General features: G+C 41.0%; 1 protein-coding gene across 1 annotated transcript in view; it reads right to left on the minus strand.

Annotated features, from left to right (window-relative positions):
• CCDC13 (coiled-coil domain containing 13) overlaps positions 1-26,162 on the minus strand; it is a 33,140-nt gene that overhangs the window by 2,672 nt on the left and 4,306 nt on the right. The window contains exons 3-14 of the mRNA XM_049798973.1: positions 23,167-23,315; positions 20,475-20,617; positions 17,089-17,178; positions 16,713-16,829; positions 15,389-15,493; positions 13,470-13,634; positions 11,775-11,951; positions 9,926-10,132; positions 8,625-8,761; positions 6,213-6,296; positions 5,278-5,406; positions 2,667-2,821 (exon numbers count right to left, since the gene is read on the minus strand). Of these exons, the coding sequence (XP_049654930.1) occupies positions 2,667-2,821; positions 5,278-5,406; positions 6,213-6,296; positions 8,625-8,761; positions 9,926-10,132; positions 11,775-11,951; positions 13,470-13,634; positions 15,389-15,493; positions 16,713-16,829; positions 17,089-17,178; positions 20,475-20,617; positions 23,167-23,315 (1,658 nt within the window). The remainder of the gene's footprint in view (positions 1-2,666; positions 2,822-5,277; positions 5,407-6,212; positions 6,297-8,624; positions 8,762-9,925; positions 10,133-11,774; positions 11,952-13,469; positions 13,635-15,388; positions 15,494-16,712; positions 16,830-17,088; positions 17,179-20,474; positions 20,618-23,166; positions 23,316-26,162) is intronic.

The raw sequence follows: 26,162 nt of genomic DNA on the forward strand, positions 1-26,162 counted from the left end.
ATATCATCAAATATCTTCAAATAAGTAAATTTGGTATTAAAACACTAAATCCTTCTCATGTGGAATATCTAAAAGAACCTTGTCAGAGAGTATTGGACTCTAACAAAAACATATGAGAAGAAAAGGCTATGTTGTATAACAAAGAAATGCTTTTGATCTTGAGGTTGTGTTTTACAGGGTTGAGGAAAACCTGATGTTACTTACCTCTTCTCCTCTGGGATTATTCTTTGCTAATTTGAAATTTGGATAAGATAGAAAAAAAACCCCAAAATGAAAAGCATGAATAATTTTAAAACACAACTGGGTTGTTTCTAGCTACTCAGTATCATTATCTACTTCCCTTGAATTGAAGAGACTAGAAACATTAGATTAGCAATTAGATCAGCTCTCTCCAATTTTGCACTTCCAGAAAGAAAAGAAAATATTATGTTAATTAGCGGGTTCTCTAGTCTCTATTTTATATTCAAGCTTTTCATTCCTTCTTATTTCCTCAACTATCTGGCATGAAAACATTTAGATAACCTACATGCTCTGCTGAAGAGGTATATTACAGACTTGTAGACTCGTTTCTTGTACAACCTCTAGAGTTTTGGCACATCACAAGGGGCTGAGCTCTCTTCAAAGAAGGGTGGTGAAATAGATTGTTACCTACTCATCTTACGGACTTAGAGAGGATTTCTTCTTATTAGTCTTACTGCCAATCCTTTTCTACATTTGCTTTTAGTCCTTAAGCAGACAAGACTAATGAACTAAATATTTAGTAAGAAGGAACCTGTCACACTGGGAAGAACAGCCTGCTTCCTCTGGCTATGAAATGCCAATCTCCCAAAGGGGAGTTACCAAATTTACTACAGCACAACAACTTGACCAAAATGGCTCAGGACCTGCAGAGTTTACCACTGTATCTCTCTGGGATTGCAAGGGCAATCTAAGTGGAGCACATGTATGATAACAGAACAACACATCAACACTTTACACTACCAGGTTGTATGAAAGTCTGGGCACTCAAAAATTCAGTTAAATTGTCCTCTAGAAGACAGCACCAAAATGCTCCCATGCTATTTAGTCAGTAAAAGTGTACCATTGAGAGCTGTATTCCCACAACTCTCACCTGACTACTACCTGTCCCTCCACACACCCTGATTTCTTCCTCTGGGCATCTGCAGAACCATATGAGGGCTCCAAAGCCTCTCACCTCCAGACCCTCCTGGGATTCACAAAGAGCATGCCATGAATACCACTTCTGTGAGGCCCAGCACCGCTCTCTTATCAAGATGAGAGTTCTGCTCTAAGGAACGGATCCATATTTTACAGAGAGGAGTAGGTTTGAAGCAATCATTCAGTCCCCATTCAGGATAAAGGCTCCTTTGAATCCTGTTCCATACAACTAATTCTCTCTATGTGCTGGATGGGTGAATGGCAGTGCTTCCCTTGAGGTCCTGAACACCATGTAGATGTTACACTGGAGACCCTAGCTCTCTGGTATGAATCAAGATCATAGAGAACAACAACATGCGATTTCTTGCATCACAGTCCTGCAGCAGAGAGAACTTATTGTCAAACATGCATATGACCAAGAGCGCTATGTTGGGAGATGCAAAGAAATGCAATGCAGTTACAGTAGCGTTTCTTACCTCAGTCTGACCCAGGCCCAAGAAGAAACAAGACATCATTGCAGGTGGAAGAGGGGGTGACTGCTTATGCAGGTTATAGCGCTCAATACAGATCAGCTCTAAGAAGCTGATGAGGTAGCATTAGTAGATAGAGTCATGGATAGAGTCATGATGGAAAGCCACACCATGCATCTGCCGAGCTGCAGGGCAGTCCCCCTACGGCCCAAGATCATGCGCTTCAGTGTGGGGCAGGCCAAGAGCTTGTACAAGGTCTCTGATGAGGCTTGTGACCTCTCTAATCACTGTATCTCAGCCTGACGGCATCCTAGTATTTGCCAAATTGAAATTCCTATTCCTACTGTTCATATCCTGGCATATAAAGTCTTTTTACTTTATGAAAATACATATAAAAAGGGAAACCACTGGAAAAGTTTCCTTAAGAATATGTGCCATTTTATTGGTTTAGACACTTTACAGAACCAGAGTCTTTAAGCAATAAAAGGATCTGATCAGGGAAATAAAAATTTAACATCCACCATGAATTCTTCTCCTTTAACTATGCTAGTGAGGCTTTCATATTTATAGCAGGAGATTATCATGTTCATGGGATAATAAATTACACCAGATCTAATTACTTCATCACCAGCAATAGTTTTTCATAGACACTGACAGGCCTTAAATTGGGATGCGTCCTTTAATTCTGCTCTTAACCTTCAGATGAATCCCTCAGGCAGAAGTGCAAAGGGAACACAGCAGTGGGCATGGTGGCAACACAGAGCAGTGTCAAGTTTTTTCCATAGACTGTCATCCCATAAAAACAACATATTGCAAAAGTCCTGGTCACACTTAAATCTGTGGCAAAATCCTCTTGAATTAAGTGGGGCCAGGATTTCAGCTTCTGTATTGTTCCACTGGTCTGAGTAGGTCCAAATCACCGTGTGTAAGGTCAAGCACTTGTGTAGGTTTGATAGATTAGAGTCCAAATGTCGTTTCTGTCTATTAACCACGGAGGTGGGACAGGGGAAATAGTTGTAGGTAAATGCTCCACCTCACCTGTTTTGCTCCTGAGGGGACGTTTCTGTGCACTTGTGCTCCTCCCTGGATCCATTTGCAGTTTTTCAAGCTGCTGTTCCAAAATGACACATCGCCGCCGTTCTTCCTGAAGCCTCTTCTCAGCTTCCAAGACTTTATTGCTGCCTTCCTCCACCCTGATAGGCAAAAAAAGGTAGTTAAGCTTATTTATGTCATGACTATTAAGGATCAGTCAGTCTTGATACTGAATCCTGCTTCATGCTGCACAGCTCCCAACAGAGGGAAAAGGAGAATTTTCCATGCATCCAAAGAAAGAAATCCCAGTAAAATTGTTCCAGATGACATCCTCCAAATTTGCAAACCAGAATTAACTAATGAGTACAGCTGGAAATAATGGGTTCATTAATGGAGGTTGCCTAGATCCCTTAACACTGGCTACTTGTGTGAATTTACCACTCAGATGGGCAGGCAAGCTGAGGATTGCTGAGGAGAGATCTTTTATTACAAGAATAATAAAATGCATTTTTTAAACACACTGGGAAAATTTGGAAGGAAAACAGTTTATAAAAACACTGTCTAGCATTTAGCTGGTTTGCGTCAGTTATCTGCAAGTAAGAAAAGAAACTTGACGTTGCTTTTAATAAACTTAGCCATTAGACAGTGAGTGGAAGAGAAAGTGAAGGTTCACCCTGCAGTACAGAATGGAAGAGCAAAGTGCCTCTCTGTTCAGCTCGCACAACATCTTAGAAAATTAGCTACAAAAATTTGATGTGCACCCACAGATGTAGATAGTGGTGCATCTCGTGTGGGGCAGCACCTGATATGAAATGATTCAAAGGATCTTAAAGCTAGAGAGAAACTTGGATTGACTCACTGTATTGTACAGTGCAGAATAAAAGAATTTCCTTCTTGACCCCACAGGTGATAGCTGATTATTCTCTGAATCAAGAGACTTGATTAGTCTTATTTCCCTCCTAGCTGGCATAACTAAAAAAATATTACAACTATAATAAAATTATATCACTGTCCTAAAAATCTAGCTACAGGCAAGACTCTGACCTCCTGTGGCAGTGAATTACCAGGCTGGTGACACTCTATGAGAAATTATATTTCTCTCAGTGGTTCTGAATTCACTATGAGCAGGTGTTCCCCCAGCATCCACGTTAGACAAACAGTGGAGGAAAAATTACAAGACTACCCACCCAGATTTTACTAAATCTTCTGCCAATATGAATAACTTACTTAAACTAAATGTTCTTCTAGCTCTTCCCCTTCCCCCAGCAGGGCCCGATCCTACAAACTGTTCACAACGGTGTATCTTTTGACAGTATATTCTGCTCCACAGTAAGTGACTGTGAAACACAGTCCTAAATTCTGTCAGCTGCTGTAGAAAAATCCCACTCATGTAACCATTCCCAGTACTCTTCTCTCGACTTAGGCATTATATGCATTACTTGAGCTTTGCTGACCCACACTCCAACAGGGGAAGGGAAGAGGAGGAATGCCTGATATTTTTACACATAGTCATGTTGAAATATGACTGGATGGTATATTATCCTGAGGTCTTCCAAGAGTTATTGCACACAATCTCACAAAATTTACTTTACCTGCTCTTGATAAATGTGTGATAACCGTGGAGCTGCTGAATCATCAGTCTATGGTACATTTTACAAGCAACTGTGCATTTCATTGACTCTGTGTTCTTCATTATCCCATATTTGTGATGGCCCCATTTCAGCTATCACTCACACCTCCATCCTTATCTAATTGCATAGCTCTATTAAAGTCACTGGGCTTACAAACATGAATAAAATTCTCCCAGTGTGTATTTCCAGGATTTAGCCCTTAAAAACACAGGGGATGATACATTTACCACAATTACAAAAAAAATTATTTTTCTGACTGCAATTAATTGTACGGGACAAAAGTTAGACAAGTGTGAAATGATAACTAGTGTGAAATATAGCAAGCAAGCAAATAATGTCTATTGTATTCAAAAGCAGAGAGACAACAAGTATATCTTTCCACAAACTGGAATACAGATTTGGGAATCAAATAATAGACATTCTCTAACTGGTAAAAAAAAGCAGTAGTTAAAAGGTATCTAAAGAGAAAAGACTTTGCTTCCCCTGCCCTCCTAAAACACAGCTGGCTTTTAACATCACCTTAAATTGAACTGAATAATAGAAAAAAAAAATCACCGTTATGCTTCAGTTAAACCAGAAGAAATTCATTTAAAAGCGGATACAGGAAAACTTAAAAGAATGTGAAAAGCTTTTGGAACAGAAGTCAGATTCTAACTATAATTACAGTATTTACTAGTGATTAATAATATTGCTGCCTAAATAATGCCACATATATATAAACACACGAATTCTAGTTTCATCTAGGTGCAGCAAGCTTTACAATGACTCCATTTTTCCTGTCCTTTGTTCTAAAAGAATAATAAAAAAAATGAATCATCAACTAGGCAGGGAAATTGAGCAGTAAAAATTTAAAAAGCCCCTATTTAAGGAAAGGATCACACTGGCAGCGTATGGTGTACTGTACTGCATGCTATAGACTCTCACACGTCTCAAGATCTCCTTAATCGCAGCATCCCACAAAGGATACTGGTAGAATCAGCCGCTACCTTTTCTGCAGCACAGTGACCAGTTCCAGGAGCCTGTCTCTTTCCACTTCAGCAGCCTGGCAGAGAGCCTTGTGCTCTGTGATCTGTGTCTGCAGCACTTTCAAATCCGGGCTGTCAGTGCCAGCAAGCCTAAAAGCAGCAGAAGCGTAGAGAGTCTGTTTCCCATTTCACAAATGAAAGAAATGAAACAAAGACAGGATTTGAAAAACATATCAAAATACACTTGTCTGAAGACTAAGCCAGAATGCAGAGCCAGGCTCACTACCTCCCCCCAGCATCAATCCCTATACTGCAGTAAATGGGATAGAAATATTTGGAAATAAAGCCACTGTGAGTTTCATTGGAAAGGTCTTTTCTTTCACAAGTATGCTTTCCCTTCCCATCACCCCCAAAAACAAACTTCCACCTCTGATCAATTCACTATCACTGACTCTCCTCCTATTGCTGCTGCCGAAGTAAAAGAAGCCTATATGTGAATTCTCCACAGTGCTACGCTAAGCTATTAAATGGCATGCTATTGATTTTCTCCCACTGAAAGGCTTCAGGCAGCATTAGTACAATGGCCGTTCTTGTGCCTAATATGTGATGAAAGGAAGGGACAGTTTTCCCATGTATCCCATTATTATGTACTTCATTACTTCTCTGACCTCTCCGCACAGGAGTATTCAGGTGTATCTCCTTTAGAACAAAAAGCAGGAGAAATCTTGGTGATTGGGGGTGAAAAGGGAAAAATGGGGTTTAGCAATCAATTAGAAAATTAAGATAGCAAGAAGACACTAGAGCTTGTGTCAGAGCTCTTTGGCAGTATCAGGTAGAAAGGATGGTGAAAGCAGCTCTTCGTTACAGAAACAAGGCAGACAAGGATAAGGCTTGCCAGCAGCTTGCGGAGCGTGGCAGGAAGCCTCCCTTGTTTATGATGAAGTTTATATACATACCTTCCAGGTGGGATGTTATTACTGAGAAGGAAAGGCTTAGTAGCTGCTGACTCTACAAGTGTATGGCCCATCTTGGACACTGTGCTGGGAGGAAGAAACCTTTGTTAAGCACTGAGCTCTACAGAGGGCAGTTCTCCAAGAATTCCGGTCATTTTCCAATGTCTGTGTTTATTGCTGCCTTGTAGGGAAAAGGCTCCCAGAGCCCTCTCAGTGGGTATCACACAGGCACTGCATACACAATAGCTCAGCTTGCTCCCTGACTCCAAAACACGCTGCAAAAACACCTTGTGTCTCCACTGTACAAAACCCATAGCTCAGTGTTTGATCTCTGTGCTTCTGGGGATACTTTGCTGGCACTCCAGACCAGCATTGTGGAGCTCCATGTCACCGAGTAGCCACACAGCAACTCGTGAGCAGGAATAGCTCTCAACTGTGCTTGGCTCAAGCTGAGCACACAGCCACACAAGCAGCTACTGCTGCCCTGTTTCCTCGCAGGCACTGCCTTAGACCCTTGCACAGAGCACTTTCGTCTTACACCTTCACCCACTAGGGTGAGAGACAAGCACAGGTTACTGTGCTTGTTTGATAGTGTTTGCATGTTGTATGCTTTCATAACCACATTAACCCCTGTTCTGCAACAAGGTGCACAATTTTATTTCCAAATGCCATTTAAAAATATACTTTATATTGTTTTCTGAACCTTTCTACTTTGTGGACACCCTCAGGAAGATCTGTCAGGCCTAGTGTTGTAAGAGGAGGAGTCAACCAATAACACTAGAGTATCGCTTCCAGTCTGGATGAGTTTTACACTTAATGATGTGTGTGCCTGGGACATAAAAATCTAGTGTGTGTTTGTTTTCTGAACTTGAGCTCAGCTGCCTAGAGGCAAGTCCCCGTAGACTTCGCCCATGTTTCCTTGCCTTTAGGCTGCAGCTAACAGAGGTTAAAACCTTAATATTGTGGAACAGGCACAGCTGCCTTCTAGGCTAGGAGTAGTTAATCCTAAAATCAAGTTAAGGTTCCTAATTGCAGAAGTGGCCCAGTCTAACAATGCAGATTTTTACTTTGACATCTCCAAGGGGCTTTAGTTCCTATTTATAGCATTTTTCATTTCATCTTTCCTGATAGGAAAAGATGATTCACTAAAGTAAAACGGAATAGAGAGTTCATCAGCATATTAAAGTTAACGGAATGATTGAGCCCTGCTGACCAAGTTATTAATGGCTCTTGCAGTTTTCAGACTCATTCACTGCCCACCTGACATGTCAGCTATTTTCATGACAGAGATGTTAGCCACGTATACAAGCAATAATTTATGCACTGCACTTAGCAGGTCCTACAAAGCCATTACCCAACCTTGTTTTCCTGCTTGCCTTCCTGCTTACCATCAGCAGACATATGAAATAAAAAAGTGGATAAAATATAGATTTGCTCCATGAGAGCACAACTTCTGCCGAGTTAGAGGTGGGAGAATAAAGTCAGTCAGAAGGGTATAACTGGAGACGTGGACACTTTCAAATTAAGGATGTTTTAACTCTAACTCGAAAACACTGAAAAGAACTTTTCTTAAATTTTGTAGTAATGCTCTACTTAGACTCAGGGGTACATCTGACAATTTTAAAGCCAAATTCAGTGTGTAAAGTAATGTGGTAGACGAGTTAAAATTACATAGAAGAAATCAGTTGCAACTTTAACTTGATGAAAAATTTCCTCCTTCCTCAGAAGACCAGTCTCAAATCCTCATTGTCAATTAGACCATGAACTCTTTAGCAACAAAACCAGCATTTTAACAGGAAAGGATAAAACTTGCTCTGGTATTATGGTCCCTTTACACAGCCAGAGTGACACAGTTTCACATCAGTGTAAACAAGAATCAGATTTACCACTGTATTAAGATTAGTGTAATTTACGTGGTCCTTAGCGAGGCTTTATAGAGTGTTTGTTAAGAACAAATGATGTGGTGTGTTTTCAACATTTCTGCAAGGAAATCCTACTCAAAGCACATTTATTGATTTAAATAATGTGCCAGTGATTTAGTGCATACCTAAAATGGCATTTTGTATTAATTCGCCACCCATCTCTCAGAAGTCTGCTCATTAGAAGCCCCGTTTCTCATAAGAGAGAAGAATCACAAGCACTTAAGCTAACCACATAAACATTATCTGAGCTGGAGAAAGAGAATTAGCTGCACTACCATCATGCCAAATGTAGTAATGTCTGCAAGTCTGTATATCTTTCTCTGTTCCAGGACAAAAGTCCAAAAGATAATGTGATTAGAGATTCCCATATACTGTAAACAGGCTGCCACAGCTGTTGGTACATAGCACTTGTGGTTTGATAAAATTGTCTGTGAAAACCATGCTTCTGAATAACTCACAACAATTTTAAACATTGACATTAGGGTCTTCTTACCGAGCAGATCCAATCCTTCCAACCTGATTGCTGCCTGATGCCAGAGGCTTAAGCAGAGTAAAACCTGGATCTTCTGAGTGCTCAGAGGGTAGTGTAGCAGCAGCTCCTGAACCGTCCCCTTGATGGGCCGATTTCTTCTGTTAATGTTGGAGCAGGTTACAAAACCAATTACATAGTTCAGACGAAAATAGCTACATCACTGCCCAAGCAGCAGCTCATGATTTTTGCTACAAGCATGCCAGAACTTTTGATTTACAGGACCTCCTCAGAAACTTTTCTTTAGTTTCTATGGATTTCAGGATGGAAACAAAGCAAAAGTCAGTAAAGTGCAGTTTCATATGAAATCATAGGGTGCACACAGTGTCACTAGAGAACCCACAGTGCAGGACCACCACTACCAGTGCCAGCACGGGTGGCTTGCGTCCCTAACCCAAGTTTTATCTTGGGTTCAATGCTTATCCCCCATTACTGAGGGATCTGACAGATTCACAATCTCACCATAACCCTATGAGGGTTTTATATCAATGGGAATTAGACATCTAAATACTCTGACAAAACCTGACTGTAAGATACCACACCACAGGAGAAGTCTTTAGCAGGTTAATGGACTGCCTCTCAACTTCTATGCCTGTGCTCTGGCAACAGTACCACCTTGCCTCTGTTAGTTTGCAACACTAGACCATAAAAGTTGAAAACATTTTTAATATACTAGTCCATAAGGGGCCAACCTTCCCAATTCTTTCATCTGTACAATGAAATTTCCATATGCCTGAGACCCATCAGACTCATATCAATAGCTTGGACATCTCAGGGAGAGGAAGTTTTGAAGTGGTTTACAGTGGGAGATGAGAATAATTTACTAGGGGTCCCATCACTCCATGAGGGGAAGTAGCTGGGTACCATGGCAGCTTGCTGATGTTGGCCCCACCTATGTTTGTTTGCTTGCTTCCTTCAGCAGCCAAGGATGCTGAATACTAAAAAGTCCTCATTGCAGCCCAACCCTTGCTGTCAAGTCATGTGACAGTCTTGACATGGAGCCACGTGTGGATGCAATTGATATTTCTATGTTTTCTACTCTTTAAACAGCTTGAAGAAAAGTTATGTACAAACAGGAAAGAAACTTAAGAGTTACAAGAGAGAATTCCTGCTTTATCATTCCATCAGGAGAGACTGTCAGTAGGACAGGTATTAGTGTCTCAAGCTAGCAACCATCTCAGATAACAAGGCAGAAAGAAGTGGAAGAGCAGATCTAAAATGATTAAAAAGTGTGCTCCTTTAGTTAATTTCTTCTGACTGTCTACCTGAAGTGTGAGTTGCCCAATCTCCTCTTCCAGCTCTTTAACCTTTGCTTCTCGTTCAGCCACCATCTGTCTGAGCTGCTCTATAAGGCAGTTTTGTTTCTGAACCTCACTGTTCAAATGCTGCCCTAGCATCTGCTGGGACTCCTTGTTCTTCTCATCCTGCTGGCTCAGGTGCTTTAAGATCTCTTGCATTTGCTTCTGTTGGCTCTGATAAAATAGAAACAATGAGTGAGATCTTCACTTTTATATACAATGATTATTAAGACTTCCTGGGTGTTCTACACCCCCCCAAGACAAATACCCATTTAGGAATGCTAGAGCAAGCTGCTGCCCTGCTAAAGCCATTCCTTGGTGTAGGCACATTGATGTCACTAGTGCTACTCCAAGAATTTGGTCCGTTATGTTTTAAGTGTGAGACCACCTTATCTTGTTCTCAGCATTTATCCATTGAAAGGACTGCACAGCACAGCTACTTGCAAAGCTCAGACACAGGCGGCTGGGTAAGGACAGTGTCCCCACTGGCCCCTGTGGGTCATATCAAGACTGTAGTGACTGGATGGTGCAGGTAGAAAAGACTAAGCAACTGAGTGATTCAGTATGCTGGCAGCTTTGCTCCTGAGCATAGCAGAAAAGACAGCAAAAAAGGCTGGCCTTTGACAAAGAAGGTGACTTTTTCATAAACTGGATAAAAGTAGATTCAATGTGCTTTTTGTGAAATTAGAACATGATCAGATTGTGTGATAGTGATGTTAAAAGATGAGGGTAGTATGAGGTCACAGCTATGAGGCTAGGCTGTTTTACCAGTATGTTTTGGATTTTTTCTCAAACTGACAAATCTAATACTTGTCGGTCAGTTTGTTCTGTCAGGCCAACAAACTGCAAGCAAGGTGCTTCTTTGATGTAAGCGATAAAACAAGTTAACCATTCCTTCCCAAGTAAACTCACATTTTTCTGGAATCATTTTAGTGAGAATGCTCACACTTAGCAAAAGTGACAACTGTTATTTGGCTCCTCTGTAATCTGCCGGCCAGTACCCATATTCCCCATGGCTGCCTCGTGTGCAGAAACATGAATGACAGCTTAGTCATAAGCATGTCTTAGCTAAAACCTACATATAGAAGCAAGGAAATGTGATTTGAAACATGAGGAGCTAGATCAGGAAACACAGAACTAACCCTACTAAGAAGTGGCTAATCATTTTTTTTCTATTATTTTAATTGGGGAAGACTATTTAGAACCATGGCAGGACAAAAGGATCCTGCAAGACCATGACAACAATCATTTATTTCAGCATAACTGCATCTTGAGTTTCTGTTAATACTCTTGGTTTTGAAGGGGCCAAATCGTCTCAGCTCCAGCTACTGCAAGTGAATGTCCACATGGTTTAGCACTCATGGTTCAGCTTGTGTGTTTTGGGCTGTGTAATACAACAAATCAAAGTTCAAGACTGCAGGTACTCTTAAGAAAAAAATCTACCAATGGAGCTGAAAGCAGAACAGAGAATACAGTCCAGCTTCATGGGTCAGAAATGAAGCCCTTCCTCTACCTCCTAGATAATCCTATTTCAATCCTTCTGCAAAAGATTTCTTCCAATACTTGCAGCTTAGAGCTGCTTGACTGCAACTGTGTCACGCCTGGTGCTACCTTGCAGCCTTTACATGATCTGATCCAAAATGAAGGGCTTTAGCTGACTAGGAAACCTCTGGCTGTCACAGTTTGATTCATCAGGCCTCTGTATACCCTAAGGTTGTCTGTGTCATCGTGTCATTAAATGACATCATGTTTCACCACTTATAGAAAAAGGGCTGATCTGCAGGGGCTGGGACCAACAGTAATAGCCAGACTGTACCAGTAAGGCATCTATGAGCTCATCGTCGTGTTTTCCTTTCTCCAGCAAGGTTACGATCTGTTCCTTCAGGGTTTTCACTTCACTGCACAGTACTTTGTTCCTGGCTTTTGATGCGTCGAGTTTTTTTTTCACTTCCTCATGACTTTTTTGGAGAGCATCATGTTCCCCAGTGAGTTTCTGCAGTGATGCAAACACATCATAGGAAATGACAGTTATAGCCTATCAGCAAGCCTCAGGTGCTTTGGTGAGCTAAAGGAATCACACATTGCCTGGTAGAAACTAAAAAATGGAAATGGCATACAATATCATCCCTAAGTAAGTAGAAATAATAAATGCTACTACTCGCTGCCAGCTTGCCAGCATCAAAAAAAGGTCTGTCTGCTCAGGAATACAAGTGGACTAGGTTGATTCAGTACACGCGAGGAAGCAAAAGATAATTTTGTATTAAAACCTAAATCTGTATGCTCCTGCTTTTTCTTTTGCCTCACCATTATCCACGGGGAGACTCTCTTCCTTCCAGATACAGGTGGTGATGCCACACTGCCTACTAGAACCTGTCCCTGGTATACGCTGCCCCCTGAGCCATGCCTTCACCTAGATGAAACTGGCCAGGGAGCACGCTAGCAGTTAAGTAGTAATGGACAAGTACCGGGGAAGTTATTGTGAAGGAGCCTGGAACACAAAGGCAGAAGTGGAGCTGTGCAGATTATAGTTATTGAGGAACATCCTCCCTGTGCTGCGGGCCTGTAGCTATAAATCTTCTCTTCCATTCCCATGGCCAAGAATGAAAGGTGTGTATCACCCCATTGCTCATTCTGTTGCATGGGTAAATTGCGGTGAGAAAAGCAGCAGCTCATCAAGCTCTGGAATGGTGCCAGGTGGCTTCTACAGAAGCAAATACAGAGAAGGAGAACGGGGAGATGTGCTTTGCTAAGCTGAATATGTGTAGCTGACCCTCACTACCCATGTTTCTTGCAGACATAGGCCTATGTATCCTTTCCACCTCGGGGTTTACTACATGTGCCACTAGCTATAGCCTCTCTCACCCCTAAACACCAGATGCTTGTTTATTTTTATAGCAACTACATGTGATAGACAGAGGGTAAGACTCATTTTCAGAATGCCTCTTAAGAGGGTGTCTGATGTAATTCTCATCTCTATTTTGTTTAAAAATAGAAGCCCATAGCCATACAGATATATGAGGTATGAGGGGGATGCTTGTATTTAACATTGCATGAAGAATGCACATCTGGCCACAGGGTGAGGGGGAAGCTACAGAGCTTGGATGCAAATGTAACAGGGCTTCTTTCTGCATATGCCTTCAATATAAAGCCAGTACCAGCTGCATTGCAACCCAGGGCCTCTCTCCCCCTTTCTAACATCACAGAGCATGCACAGTTGTCAGGTAGCCACATTTCAGATCAAGTGGATGCATCCAACACATCAATCATGCAGCAGAGGGGAAATCCAAATCTTCTACTGCAGCAGTATGCCTGGCCATGCCAAGAGTGTAATACAGAAAACAAGTGTGGAAGCTTTTTGCTCAGTCTGTGAACTGTGGCAGGATTTCTGCCAGCAGAACAAATGGTTTTCTGAAATTGTCTCCTGGTAGGGTGTAACATACACCCTGAAGGTAAGGCAAGATATTGCACCCTATATACCCAAACAGGACTCTGTCAGCTCACAGGTTTTTACCTCCAAGGTTTCTTTCTTTTCTTTTTCCAAGCTGCGAATCTTCAACAAGTTCTTCTCTTGGGCTGACAACTTCCTTGGATCAGTAAGTGCCAGCAATTCCTCATCAATCTCACTCAGTGATGTTCTGGTCTTGTTTTGACCCAATTGATTCTCCAGCTCTCGAACCTAGGGAACAATAATGACAACTTATCCAGAGTCTTCACCAGGAGTCCAGTGGTCCAGCATCAAAGAGGACATAACCAAAGGGAGCTCAGAGTCTAGCATCATATTACGTCTTGACATTATCATGGTTAACTAACACAGAGCAGTGTCTGTTCTTTCAAGTTTAAATTTGTTAGCCGCTAACAAACATGTAGCTATCTAGGGCATCTGTGCAGGGAGAAGGTATGACATCAGACCTACAGGAGACTCAGGACACATGGGAGATCTGTACCTTATTGGAGCCGCATGTGGAGGCCAGGCAGACACTCCAAAGCATCTTGAATACCACTAAACAGACGTGTGGGCAACAGAATAATACCTTAGAACTCCTCTAAAAGGGCAGACACCCGCTCACCTATATACATATAAGCATCTTGGTCTTTAGCAGAATCACCATCCAGGATGTCCACAATGTAAACATTTAAGGCACAGTTCACTAGTGTGAACATAGGTACCTAGTGCTGGTTTAGATGCCCTGGGATACTGAGGGCATATATGATGCAGCATCTACAAGACATCCACAGTCCTCTGGAGAGATGACCAGAGGTCAGAAGGACACCCTACGGCATCTTGGCTGGCATTAGACACCTATGTGTAGTCAAGAGAACTCAGCCTCTGCATCTCAGCTATTCACTACATACTTCTTCTGCAGTCAGTAGAAGAAAATGGGTACTCCTACAGCACAGTTCCTCTGCCCTGTTCTGGAGGTGGCTTCAAAGATAAGATGCACCTACCTCACTTTTGATACAGTGACTGTATTTACAAGATTGCCACTGATTACAGAAGGGGCCTGAGGAGACTGGCTCAGAAAGAAATTTCTACATTAGAGTACAGTACGTGCAGCCTTCAGATGAATCCCAGCCTGGGGGTCTAACGGAAGGCAAAATGTAATTTGCTCAAGGGAAAGTAGAAGTTAACAATTTAAGTCAGAGTGCAAAAAAATCACAGTTTGTTGGCATATAATTAAACAGCAGAAAAATAGGAAAACTATGTGTCAAATTGCCTGAGAGAAGTTTTATTTAAGATGCAGACAAAACTGCCTCCCTGTCTCGAGCTGACATTTCAGCTAGACTGTGCCCTTCAGAAGATTCAAGAGTTAAAGATCTTACTGAAGTTCCTGGGGGAACAACTTGAAAATCTTACCTGACCTCAATTCTTCCCATCTGACTTTAAGCACTGAACAAAGGTGTCTAAGTCAGAGCACAGACATTGACAGGGATCCTTCTGTACTCAGTGGAGAGAGACACATTCAAAACATCCTGGGATTTTAACTAGGCTGCCATAGCTCTCCAAGGTCGCTGAACTCTCTCCTTTGACATGGATGCGAAAGACTCCCATCTTAAATACTGAAGCTTGCATGTTTGCAATAGACTAAATAATATAGTTTGCAGGAACTCTGAAAGACCCTGCACACATCAACACATATTTAAAATTTAACACCACACACGTGTGTACGCACACGCACCAAAAACCTATTACAAAAGTTAGCATGAAGTGTTTTATTCTAACAGTTGCTTTCTTCAACAGAGAAAAGACTGGCCATGTATTTGCAGTAAACACTGTTTGTATTGGGACATGACTTATAAGCAGGTATGGATGTTGAGAATTACTTAATGAAGAACTAATAGTATCTTCAACTCAAACTGAGGTAACACCTCTACGTAGAAAGAGCATCATAGCACCCAGCATACATGGCACCATGCATGGTCTTAACTCACTTTGCTCTGGAGAACAAGAATTTGCTGCGCTCGTCCACGCCAGCTGCCAGAATTGGTCAAGAGACTTTGAATATTCACATCTTCACCAACTTCATTTGCCAAAAGCTATGAAAAAGGGATTAACATCAACAATAAGGCTAGGCTTAAATACATGTGTTGGGGAGAGGGGAGGAAAAGCTGCTCTCTAGCAGTAAACACAAAACACTGTATCTATACATAGTGGCCTGTATCCGATATTCAGTATCCCATGTGATGTAAGCTCTTTCAGATCATTATTACAATACAGGTTGTTGGTGGGTAGGAGGAGTTTGGCTAACATGAATGGTTTTACTTGTTAAGGTGGGTAATTCAGTATTTTGATAAGTTTGAGTATTATTCTTTGCTTTTTTAAAAACATGAATCCGTGTTTTCCTGCCTGCCTATGGAGAGTGTCAAACTGTACTATCGAGCTGTACAGCTGGTTGTCAAACCGCTACTTTTGTAAAAAACGAGGATTTCAAATTCCTCACCAAGGTTTACTAAGCGTTACTAACAGTTTTCAATATATGTAATTATTTTTGATATAATGAATACTTAACCAGAACTAAACAGGAACAGAGTAGAGATACTGTCTTAATACACACCCTTGCAATCAGGAATTGAGCCAACCTCTCTTGCACAATTCTGACACAGTCACATTAAGGAGAGCTAAAGTTAGTATGAAGAGCATTTAAATTATTTATAAAAAGGTCAGCAGAGTTCTATTTTTAGGACCATATTCGCTCCTCTGATCTGCATTGCAGGTCTCTTACGCAAAGTAATGAAACCAAAGGAAACAGAGCACATAGTAATGCATTAAAATCCATCATGAATCAAAGACAAAAAGGTTACTCTGGATGTCACTCCAACAAACTGTTTAAACATGTGCTTTAGTTCAAGCGTGGTCTTTAATCCCATTGACTTTCATGGAACTGAAGACTACGTTAAAAGTAAATACATAATTAAATGTTTTGGAAAGGAAGAATGGGCCTGAAAGTATGCTTCAAATCAATCACAAACCTATTTTGCTGAACTGGGACTTTCAAACCTTAAAGGATCTGTACCCATCATAGTGATATAGTGGATACAGTCATCCAGCTGTGGTGGCAGAGCATGAAATCTGTGTGTCCACGTGCATATCTTTCCAATGAAATCACTACACCTGTGTCTTTTCTTACCTCCTTAGAGTTCACTGGAATACTTCATGGAGGCTAATCAAAGCTCAAAAGAAAAGAAGCCTCCTGATTTCACAAGAATATACCTCTTGCCCAGGATCCCAGCCACAGACTGCATCCTGCAACAGTACCTTCTGGGTCATCTTCAGCTCCTGTTTTGCAGATTGGAGTTGGTTACGATACTCCATCGCTTTAAAGTTGGCTGTAGTTAATTTTTCTTGCAATGCTTTCACCTTCGGACTTTCAGCCTTTGAAGAGAAGAATGTACTTGGTAAGAACAGAATCCTTAGGGAAAAACTGAAATGATTAAGATCCACAGATCCAGCAGGATCACAGAATCTTCTTTTCCCAGACCCATGCAAATGCCTTCCTTAATTTGGGGGATTATAGACAAGGTACGAACAGAGCAATTTTGTCACAAAACTACTGACAGGGATACATCCTTGTCACAATAGGAGAGAACTAAGTATCAGCTTCTGATTTCCCCTCTTCAATTACAATTCATACCAAGTTTTCTTCTATCATCTTCAGAGTTGATTGCTTGATTTCTGCATCACCACCACCAAGAGAATGTATTTTTTCTATGGCTGTCTGTAGCTGGAAAAAAAATGCATTGTTATTATAGAATGCATACAGTGAAGGGTGTATCTCCATGGAATATTAATTAGCAAAAAAGTACAACAGCAGTTTTGATGATCCTGGATGTTTGTTTACTCTAGAATAAAAATTACTTCATTTTCCCTTGTTTTTTAAACACAATCAGTAGGAAAGCATGCAATTTCTTCCTAAAACGCTTCCCAAAGAAGCATGTGTTATTTTACTGTGGAATAACTCCAGTGAAAATGTCTCTGGACTTGCTGAGATGGGATCAGTTATCAAGTAAGGGGACTTCTGGGGGATTTTACCACCACAGGTTCATAAAATAAGTGTTTCTATACATAAATGCAAGGCCAGTACAGTACAAATCAGGATGTTGTCTCTAGATTCTGGATGCCAGTTTACACACTTTTCAAGAAAATCACAGGGTATTTCATAAAAAGTACATAGTTCTACTCACCACAGGAATTTAAAAGGAGAAATGACTACCTAATGCCCTATAGCTGACATTTAATAATGGTGTTAGGGCTTTTTTTCTTTAGCTGGTAGCTCTAAGGTAGCATTTCTCAACCCATGAAGAATGTCTCCTATTGCTTGCCACAGGAAAGGAAGGCAGACATATAGACCCTCCTGCTCTGAGCCATGTCCTATGCTGAGGTTGCAAAGACATGTTACTGGACGGGAGTGCAGTGAATTTGGAGCTGGAAAGGCCGGGAAGTGTTGCTTTAAAAGGCTGAAACTTCATTCTCTGAGGTGTGCAGAAAATCTTGATTATTTGCCTGAATAAAAGAAAGCTCTAAGGAATAACATCTTCGTTAAAGTGGTATCTGGGGAAACAGAGAGTGCAACTCAGACGCAGCTCTAATGTTACCCCCTCTTTGTAAGTAAATCAATGGTTAGGCCACCCCTTCTACACACTTCATAAACTCTTTTAGTCCATGGACTGAGAATGAGAAATTTCAGCTAGTGTCGGCAGCTGCTAGGTCAAATTCTAAGGAAATTTTTTGCAAACATCCGTCTGCAGTCTTTGTTTACACATACCACCCTTTGCTAAGCAATTGCTCAATGGCCACACCTTCCATTCTGTTTGTGGGAACATAGTCACATTAAAACACTTACGATTTACATATTTTTCAATTTTCATACAAGCAAAGAGCTAACAATTATGTAAAATAACTGTGTTTTCCACTGGTGAAAATACATACTGTGATGCATTTTTAAGAAACCATCACCACAATTCATTCCACAGAGTTTAAGCCATCTAGAAGTAGGCATAAGGGATGAGACTCAACTCAGAAATTAACACGTTCCTTGTTTTCAGTGTGAGTATCTCTATAAAGAATGGAGCCTAGTCAATACAATCAAGGAAGTCTAGTCTTCAGCTCACTTTACAGTAGACACTGACATTACATCAAGTGCATGGACTGACTGTGGACTTGGTTTTGTTGCCCACCCGCAGCTGTCTAGCCCCTTTGGAGGCATCCGAGGGCATCCAGCAGGCCTTCAGCTGCTGCACCAGGACTGCCAGTCCTGTCACGTCTAACAGCCCTGCAGGCATGTCTGAGAGGTCAAGTGACATCTCAGATTGTACTTTTATGCTTATGTGTGGGCAACTGAATTGTACTTCAGTCGTCTTGGTTCTTTCTACAATCAATGGAAAAAGATGGGTGTGTCTAGACAGTGATCCAGATTAGTTTAAGAGTTACTAAAGAGATGTGAATCACTGCAGGCTCCTGTCTGTGACAGCTCTTCTCTTTCATCACTCAACATTTTTCATAGAAACCTCCCACTGTCAAACATTGCTTTAATTTTACCCATCTTTCACATCTTCATATAGTTCTACTGAACAAGTACAATCCACAAACTCAGCCAGCGACCATAACTTTAGAGAAGAGCGTCCCCAACCGAGGCTGTGAGAAAATACAGACCATTGCCCAGGGCATGGTTTCAGTGGGGCTCATGTTGTGGTTCATCTTTACCTCAGATGAGACAGGTTGCTGGTTTTGGTTTTGATTTTGATGGTGCATGGTATCTAAGGACAGATTAGTTCATATCTAAACTGTCCCCCTCTGCTTTGACCAGCAGTTATTGTTTCTTGAAAATTTTTGTTTCCTTTGAGTCTGATTTCCTTTCCTGAAATGTCTGTGGTCCTTTCTTTTGGGTCAATATCTGACAATATTTTAAGTTTCTGTTTGAATAATGGTCATTACACTTCTGCAGTAGAGGATTATAACAGAGTTGGTTTTTCTTGAAATTATTCATGGCTTGCTCCTTTACTTGTGTGATTTTGTAGGTCCCCAGCTACACCTGATATTTCTTAGCCAGCCTGCCAAATGTTTGACAAGACCCCTCTGACCAGAACTCTCTGGATTTATGCAGGAGTTCTCAAAAATTTAATCTACCATTTCTTGATCTTTCAGGTAACTAGGGTACAATTCAGATAGATACATGATTCATAATAATAAGTGATTGTGAAAGATGGAGTCAAAATGCATTTGTCAGCATGATAAATATTACTGATCCATTTAAATGATGTCTACTAAGGAAGCAAAGTGCTGAAAAAAGCATTAAAAATTATTCCAAATTTTACCAGTATTGTGTAAGGAAAAGCAGTAGTAGCCAATGAATAAGGTAAATATTGACATCTGGGCATCTAATTTTCATTTTAGCAGTCACCTGAGTAAAATTATTCCTGTGAAAGGTTAGCGTATATAAAAAAGTCATACTAAACCAGAAAAAATGAATTTGCCTGAGTGAAGATTTGGTGTCTTATGTGATATAGTTACTGTCTCAGTTCTGGATGTACTTATGCCAGAAAACAGCTTTCATTATATGGATGAATAAAGCTAAGAAGAATAGACTACTAGTTCATGACTGGTATTAATGAGATGGGAATGTAAGATGTAAGGGTATAAAATTTGCTCCTCTTCACCAAAAAAAAAAAAATTAAAAAAAAAAAATCAGAAAAATATAATTGCCATACTGCTAGAAAAGCCTCTGTGCTTCAAATACAAGTGAACCTTCTTAATTGGCATTTTGTAAATCTTTGGCTCATTATAACTTACGGATATCCTTTCCTAGCTCCTCCCTTCTGCAAAGGTGAAAACAGCTGAGGGCACACATCCCTCTCTCCTATCACGGACAGAAATTACAAGAACTTAAAGCAAGCATGGATGTAAGAGCAAAGTCAAAATGGGAACATGAATCAAACCCTGTTTCTACAGCTCCTATATCCCAAAGGTTGGATTTTTTTCTATGTTTTAGCATACAAAAAGAGAACAAAAAAAATGCCTCACTTCTCTCTCCAGCTCTTTGACTTTGTTATTCAGCTGCTTCACTTTGGCTTTTTCACTCTCAGTCTCGGCAGTTATCTCACGATTCTTTTTGGCCAATTCAACTATTTTAGTAGCTGCAACATCTCCAGCTAAAGCAGATGCCCCTGAAAATATACATAAAAGCAAAGGATATATCTTACAGGCAAGATTCAGAATAGATGATGCTTTTGTTCTCTGTCCAGTGCACAATGTACTTTTATTGTCTAATCCATTTCTCTCAGAACTGTGCCAGGCACTTAAATGAACAACTGAGGGAAAAGAGGCATCAGTGATTCCAGCTGGATTGCTTAGTCCTTTGAGTCAGCATCACATTGTGGATAGCAAAGCCACGTTTCACACTTCAGCAACAGCCACATGTCAGAAGGCCACAAGAGTGGCTGTAGCAACAATACTACATAGAAAGGGTAGAGGTGTTTTCTGCTCACTGCTGTGAAGAACAGTTATGAACAGGGTTTTGTGGCATATTACAGAAAAAGACAACACTATTTTGCGCTAGTTGTTTACTACTGGAGGAGTTGTTGAAACAGAGGTGCGAACTTTTCTAGACATCTGTCCTAAAAGGTCAGGTACACTATTACAGTTGGGTCCTGGGTAATGTCCAGGAAATTTCGTTGTGCCTATTTATATGTCCCTTGAGATTATACATGGAGTCTTATTGTATTACTCTTTTAATTGCTCTTTTAAACAGATACTTCATTCACCTCCTCATCAGAGAGGGTTTGATTAGCATCAAGAATAAAGTAATCCCCAGAACTGGCTTGCGTGTCATCTGGCTTTCGTCAACATGACATAGGTGAAGAAAAGTTCTCGCACAAGTGCAAAATCAATATGATTGCATACAATGTCCACGGAAACCTCTAGCTCAGCAATGAATATGAGCCTGCAATAACAAATCCTTGGTGGGATATATGAAGATCGAATTCAGCTGGTGTCATTCTTCTTAACTCTTTCATCCTCCTTCAGTGCTCTGAAGTAATGACTTCTTTACTGAGATCCATAAACATTATATTTAAGAACCAGGGTGAGATGCAACGATGACAGATCACTCTTAAGAGAATTCTGAGCCCCATAAAAACCCTAGAGACATTAAAGGGGCCATGCAGAATATAGCTGAGAACAGAATATGACCCTATATCACTATTTAAAAAACTTGTAGAGAACATAAATTTATTATTTTTAAAAGCATTCCCACTGTTCTCACTCCTATATCTGATTTGTGTTTCCCCTCTCATCTAGCAGCTACTTTTTCCTCAGTTTTCATGATAAATAATGGCTGCTATCAAGGATCGCAGCAAGTACTAAACTAACCAAAAGCCAGGCTGCTGCTTCCATGTCATGGTCTTCAAATGCATTACACACGTTTAATCAAAGCTTTTAATTCCCAAGCAATGTGGGTGAGTCTCTTGCCACAATATAGATAGGGAAGACAGAGGCAGGGGGCAAACTACCGCAAGCTGGCATGAGTCAGACAGAGAAGCTGCAACAGTACATCTGGCTCCTGGTCCTAACCCAGTAATAGCTTATCATCTCTCCTACATAAAAGCTACAGATAGTTTTTAAGAATTAAGGTTACTTAAGTGTTATTTAATTCTGCTTATTGCTGGTTTCCCCCTTCTCTACTAGCCTGGTCATCACTGCTGTCCTGAACAACAGTGGCACCCAGTGGAGGAGGTGCAGCCTGCACAGTTCCAATTTCCAAAGGACGCCCAAGACGCTTTAGAAGCTGGACTTTGCATTCAGCCAGCATCCTGCATGTGCCCTATTCAGGCAAACAAAAGGAGCCTGAATAAGGAATTTAAAACTACATAGCAGAGAAAGCCACAACACTGCTCTTTGACATTAACAGAGACTTTTCCAAGATGTGATTTCTATGAATCATAATTTTTTTGTGCCAATAATAGCAAGTTTGCAGATCTGTGAGGAACAGAGATCACTGTGTACCCCAAAAGAGCACTATACTTCTTTTAGGGCACATATAATTATCAATAACAATATTTTGCACCTTACGTGTGACCTGCCTGGCTACCAGAAATCATTTGGTCCTTTCAATAGCTCTCTAAGATGGGGAGTAGTAGTAGTATTCATATTTTGCAGCTCATGAAACTGAAGGAGAGAGTAAGGCACAGATCGTTAAGCGTACACGCCATTCCACATGTAAGTGCTATCATGTCAAACCATTGTAAGGAACTTCCCTCTACAAACAAAGCAATGAGACTCCTTACATGGGAGAGACATAGATGTTTAGTAAACTCTGCAAATGAAGAACAGTGTCAACTTAGACCCTTGCAAGTTTAGGTAGCAACTCTAAGTGTTGACTAAATCTATACCCAGGTGTCTAAATATTTTCAAAGTTCAGAGCCAAGTGGTTTCAGTGCTATTGCAAATTACTGCAAGCTCAACAAAGAACAAGTCTCTCTCATTTGAGAGCGGAATTTTGATTCTTCCTAGCAAGAAGCTTATTATAGGAGTGGGAACAGAGACAACCACAATATGATCAAAATACTCCTTTTTAGCATAAACCAGGTAAAGAGATGTCATGTGAATATTTCACTGCCAGGAACTCACAATAAATCAGTTATCCTGCTTCTACTGTCATCAGCATCAAGCAAACACTGGAACTAACATCGTGAGAAAACAAAGTTATTGTGTTTACCCAGCAAAGCCAATCTGTCCTCCTGTATTTTTTTCTGGAGTTGCTTTATTTCAAAATCTTTCTCTGTCACCAGTTTGTATAGTCTGCAGTTCTCATCTCGGACCTCTCGAAGCTGATCCTGGAGCTGCTCATTCTCAATCTCAAGCAACCTGGGAAAAAATAAGCCATAATGGCAAAGGTCACTGTAATGTGCTTCAAATAGACGCTTCCAGAAATAAAATAATGAAACAACTATATGCTAGATGAGCTGAGCTTACCAGGAGTAAGTTTACTGAATTAAGTAGAATATCCTAAACCTTAGATCACAACACAAGATGATGATCTGACCTATTCAGTTAACTTATTTCTTCTGAAAAAATTCTGCACTTCCTTGTGTTGTCTGGGACAAAAGATCACAGAACAAGTATGCTTTCAGTGCCCTTGAGGTTACTGAACAGTCTCATCTCACTCACTCATCTCACTTATCCGGTTCAAGGAAACCAGGCAGGCTTACCATTCAGCATCCATAACGTTCCGGCTTTACTTTCTAAACTTACCAAAGCCAATAGAAGTCAACAGAGCATCAACTACAAAAGCTGCTACTGAGGTTCTTTATTTAAAAATGAATGTTTCGTAGCAATTCACAAAAGACCAATTTCCTATGTATTCATCTGATTTTCCTGGAACCCCACCAGGATGGACTCACATCAGTTTGCATTATTAATGTTGCTTTTTGGAATTCATTTAGAAACAAAGAATATCAAAAAGCCCTCTGAACAGGAAGAAATAGCCTTGCTTCTCCTATTCTTCAGTACATTTAGTAACATTTATGGGTTTCATTTCTCTAAGACATCCAGAGAATTAATAACTTTAATCTCTTTCCTGTCCTTACAGGATGGTTCCTCCAAATGTAAAAACTAGAAGCTAAGACCTCAGGGGCTCAATTCACCTGTGGGCACTCAGGCATCTATTTGACATGCCCCAGGATTATCTGAGCTCCTCACGTGAGGCCAGCAGCCATGACACAGGGTTCTTGGGAAAACTACTGGGGCCCAGGCAGAGAATCGAGAGCATCTCAGAGAGCACTTGCCAACCATGTGTGGACATACGAGCCAACCCCAAGAATACTAATGTCCTCCAACTTTAGACATACCTTTTAGCCAGATTCCTCCAGACAGCAGCATTTCAGAATAGAAATGAGCCTGTCTCCATTCCACAGAGAGGAAACCAAATGTGCTAAGAGAAGCTGTACTGACACTGCCTTTGGTAAGTATGTTTGTGGTAGAGACCCTGCTGGCTCAAGTCAGAGGTTCCCATTCTGCCTGCCTCTGAGTTTTCTCTCTCCTCCCACCTGAACTTCCTCATCTCCCCCCATCTGAGTTTCCAGGTGGGGTCCCACTGAGTACCAAGACATGGGTGTCTCTGTGAGCAGCAAAACACACACAAACGTCAAAGGCGGTCTAGTCGATACATCCAGCGCTGCCTACAGACTAGCTGCCACTGTAAGGTGACGCAAATTACCCTTTAACTGCCACTAAGTGTACTGATGAGGGGACTCAATTCAGTTACCCACGCACAGGTGCCATTTGGGCCATGCACCCACCACCCAGCTGCTGCTGCTGAAGGGTGCGGGTCTCTTGTGTCCTGTCTATCATTCCCATGTGGAAGTTCCCGATACCCTACAGCATCTCAGATATCATTAGACACCTAAGCCATCCAGATTAATTGACCCCTAAATTCTTTTTATCTACAGTGTCATCCTGCATGTCTACATTTTGATGACTTAATCTGGCATAGTGTCCCACCCCTTTGGCCTATAGACTGATTGCTCCAGACTACAACAGAAGTAGGTAGCTTGTATAATCACAGAGATTTGGATAAAGCCCAGTTGTTGCAGTATAAACCTGTGGCTATAGACATATCGACAGCCAGACAAGTCAGCTATCTCAATAGTCACCTAAATCTTTTCTATTCAAAAGTTTTAGCAAGCTTTTTCCTCCAACTGGACTTTGGAGCTTTTAAAGGCACACTTCATATGTACATGTCAGAATAAATGAGCCCTTAAAGCACTGCCATAAACAGCACAGTCAATTTACGAGACAATTCACAATCCATAATTAAGAAATGCACTTCTGTTTCAAAGCTGCAAATCAAAGGGAGATCAAAGGCAGCTGTTTACAAAGGAGAAGAAAGAAAGCAGCAATCTGAGCAGAGAAAAGGCAAAACTAAGTTATTCCCACATGTACCACTCATAGAAGTGAGCAACAAAACTGTGCAGAACTAATTAGAGACACACGGACAAAAGATTTTTAACAGGGAATTAACATGAAAAAAAGTTCTAAGCTCTTAACACACCTGATCAGAGAAGTCTTCCTCAGAGCTGGCTTCCAAGTCTTGACAAAAAGTACTTACAGCAGGATGGACAGAAATCCCAACTGCACAGAGACGAGAGTCTCCTCTGAGAAACTTCTCCATCCCATCCCACCCCAGAGTGACTGTACCTGTTACAAAGGAGGTAGCAGGTTCCAGCGAGTGGCTTAGCTGTGGAAAGTCAGCCAAAAGAAACAGGCTGCGGAAAGGTAACCCTTTTCACTCTAGTTCAAGGAAAGAGTCAGAGGAAGCTTATGAGCAATGCCTATCACTGAAATTCAGGTAAGTGTCTTTCCCAACTCTTTTACAGTTTCTCTGTGTGATGAGGAGAATTGCTTAAATACACCAAAGGAAGCAGGGAAGATAAAGTTACAGAAAGAACAAAACAGAAAGAAATAAGTGTCAGCTGAACACTTGCCTAAACAAAATTTGGGAGTAGGACAGGAGGAAGGAAAAATGAACTCCCAAGGCTCGGAGGAAGGGAGACTTCTGAGAGGAGAATGTTTTCCAAGCGCCACTATAAACAACACTGATGTGCTGAAATCACTGCCACTGCAGACCATATGGAGTTCTGTTATTCTGGAACAAGTTTCTAACGAGTTGTCATGGGAATACTGCAAAGTACATCCTGGTGAATCCCTTCCAGA

The sequence above is a fragment of the Accipiter gentilis genome, chromosome 4, assembly GCF_929443795.1.
Source record: "Accipiter gentilis chromosome 4, bAccGen1.1, whole genome shotgun sequence".
NCBI lineage: Eukaryota > Metazoa > Chordata > Aves > Accipitriformes > Accipitridae > Astur > Astur gentilis.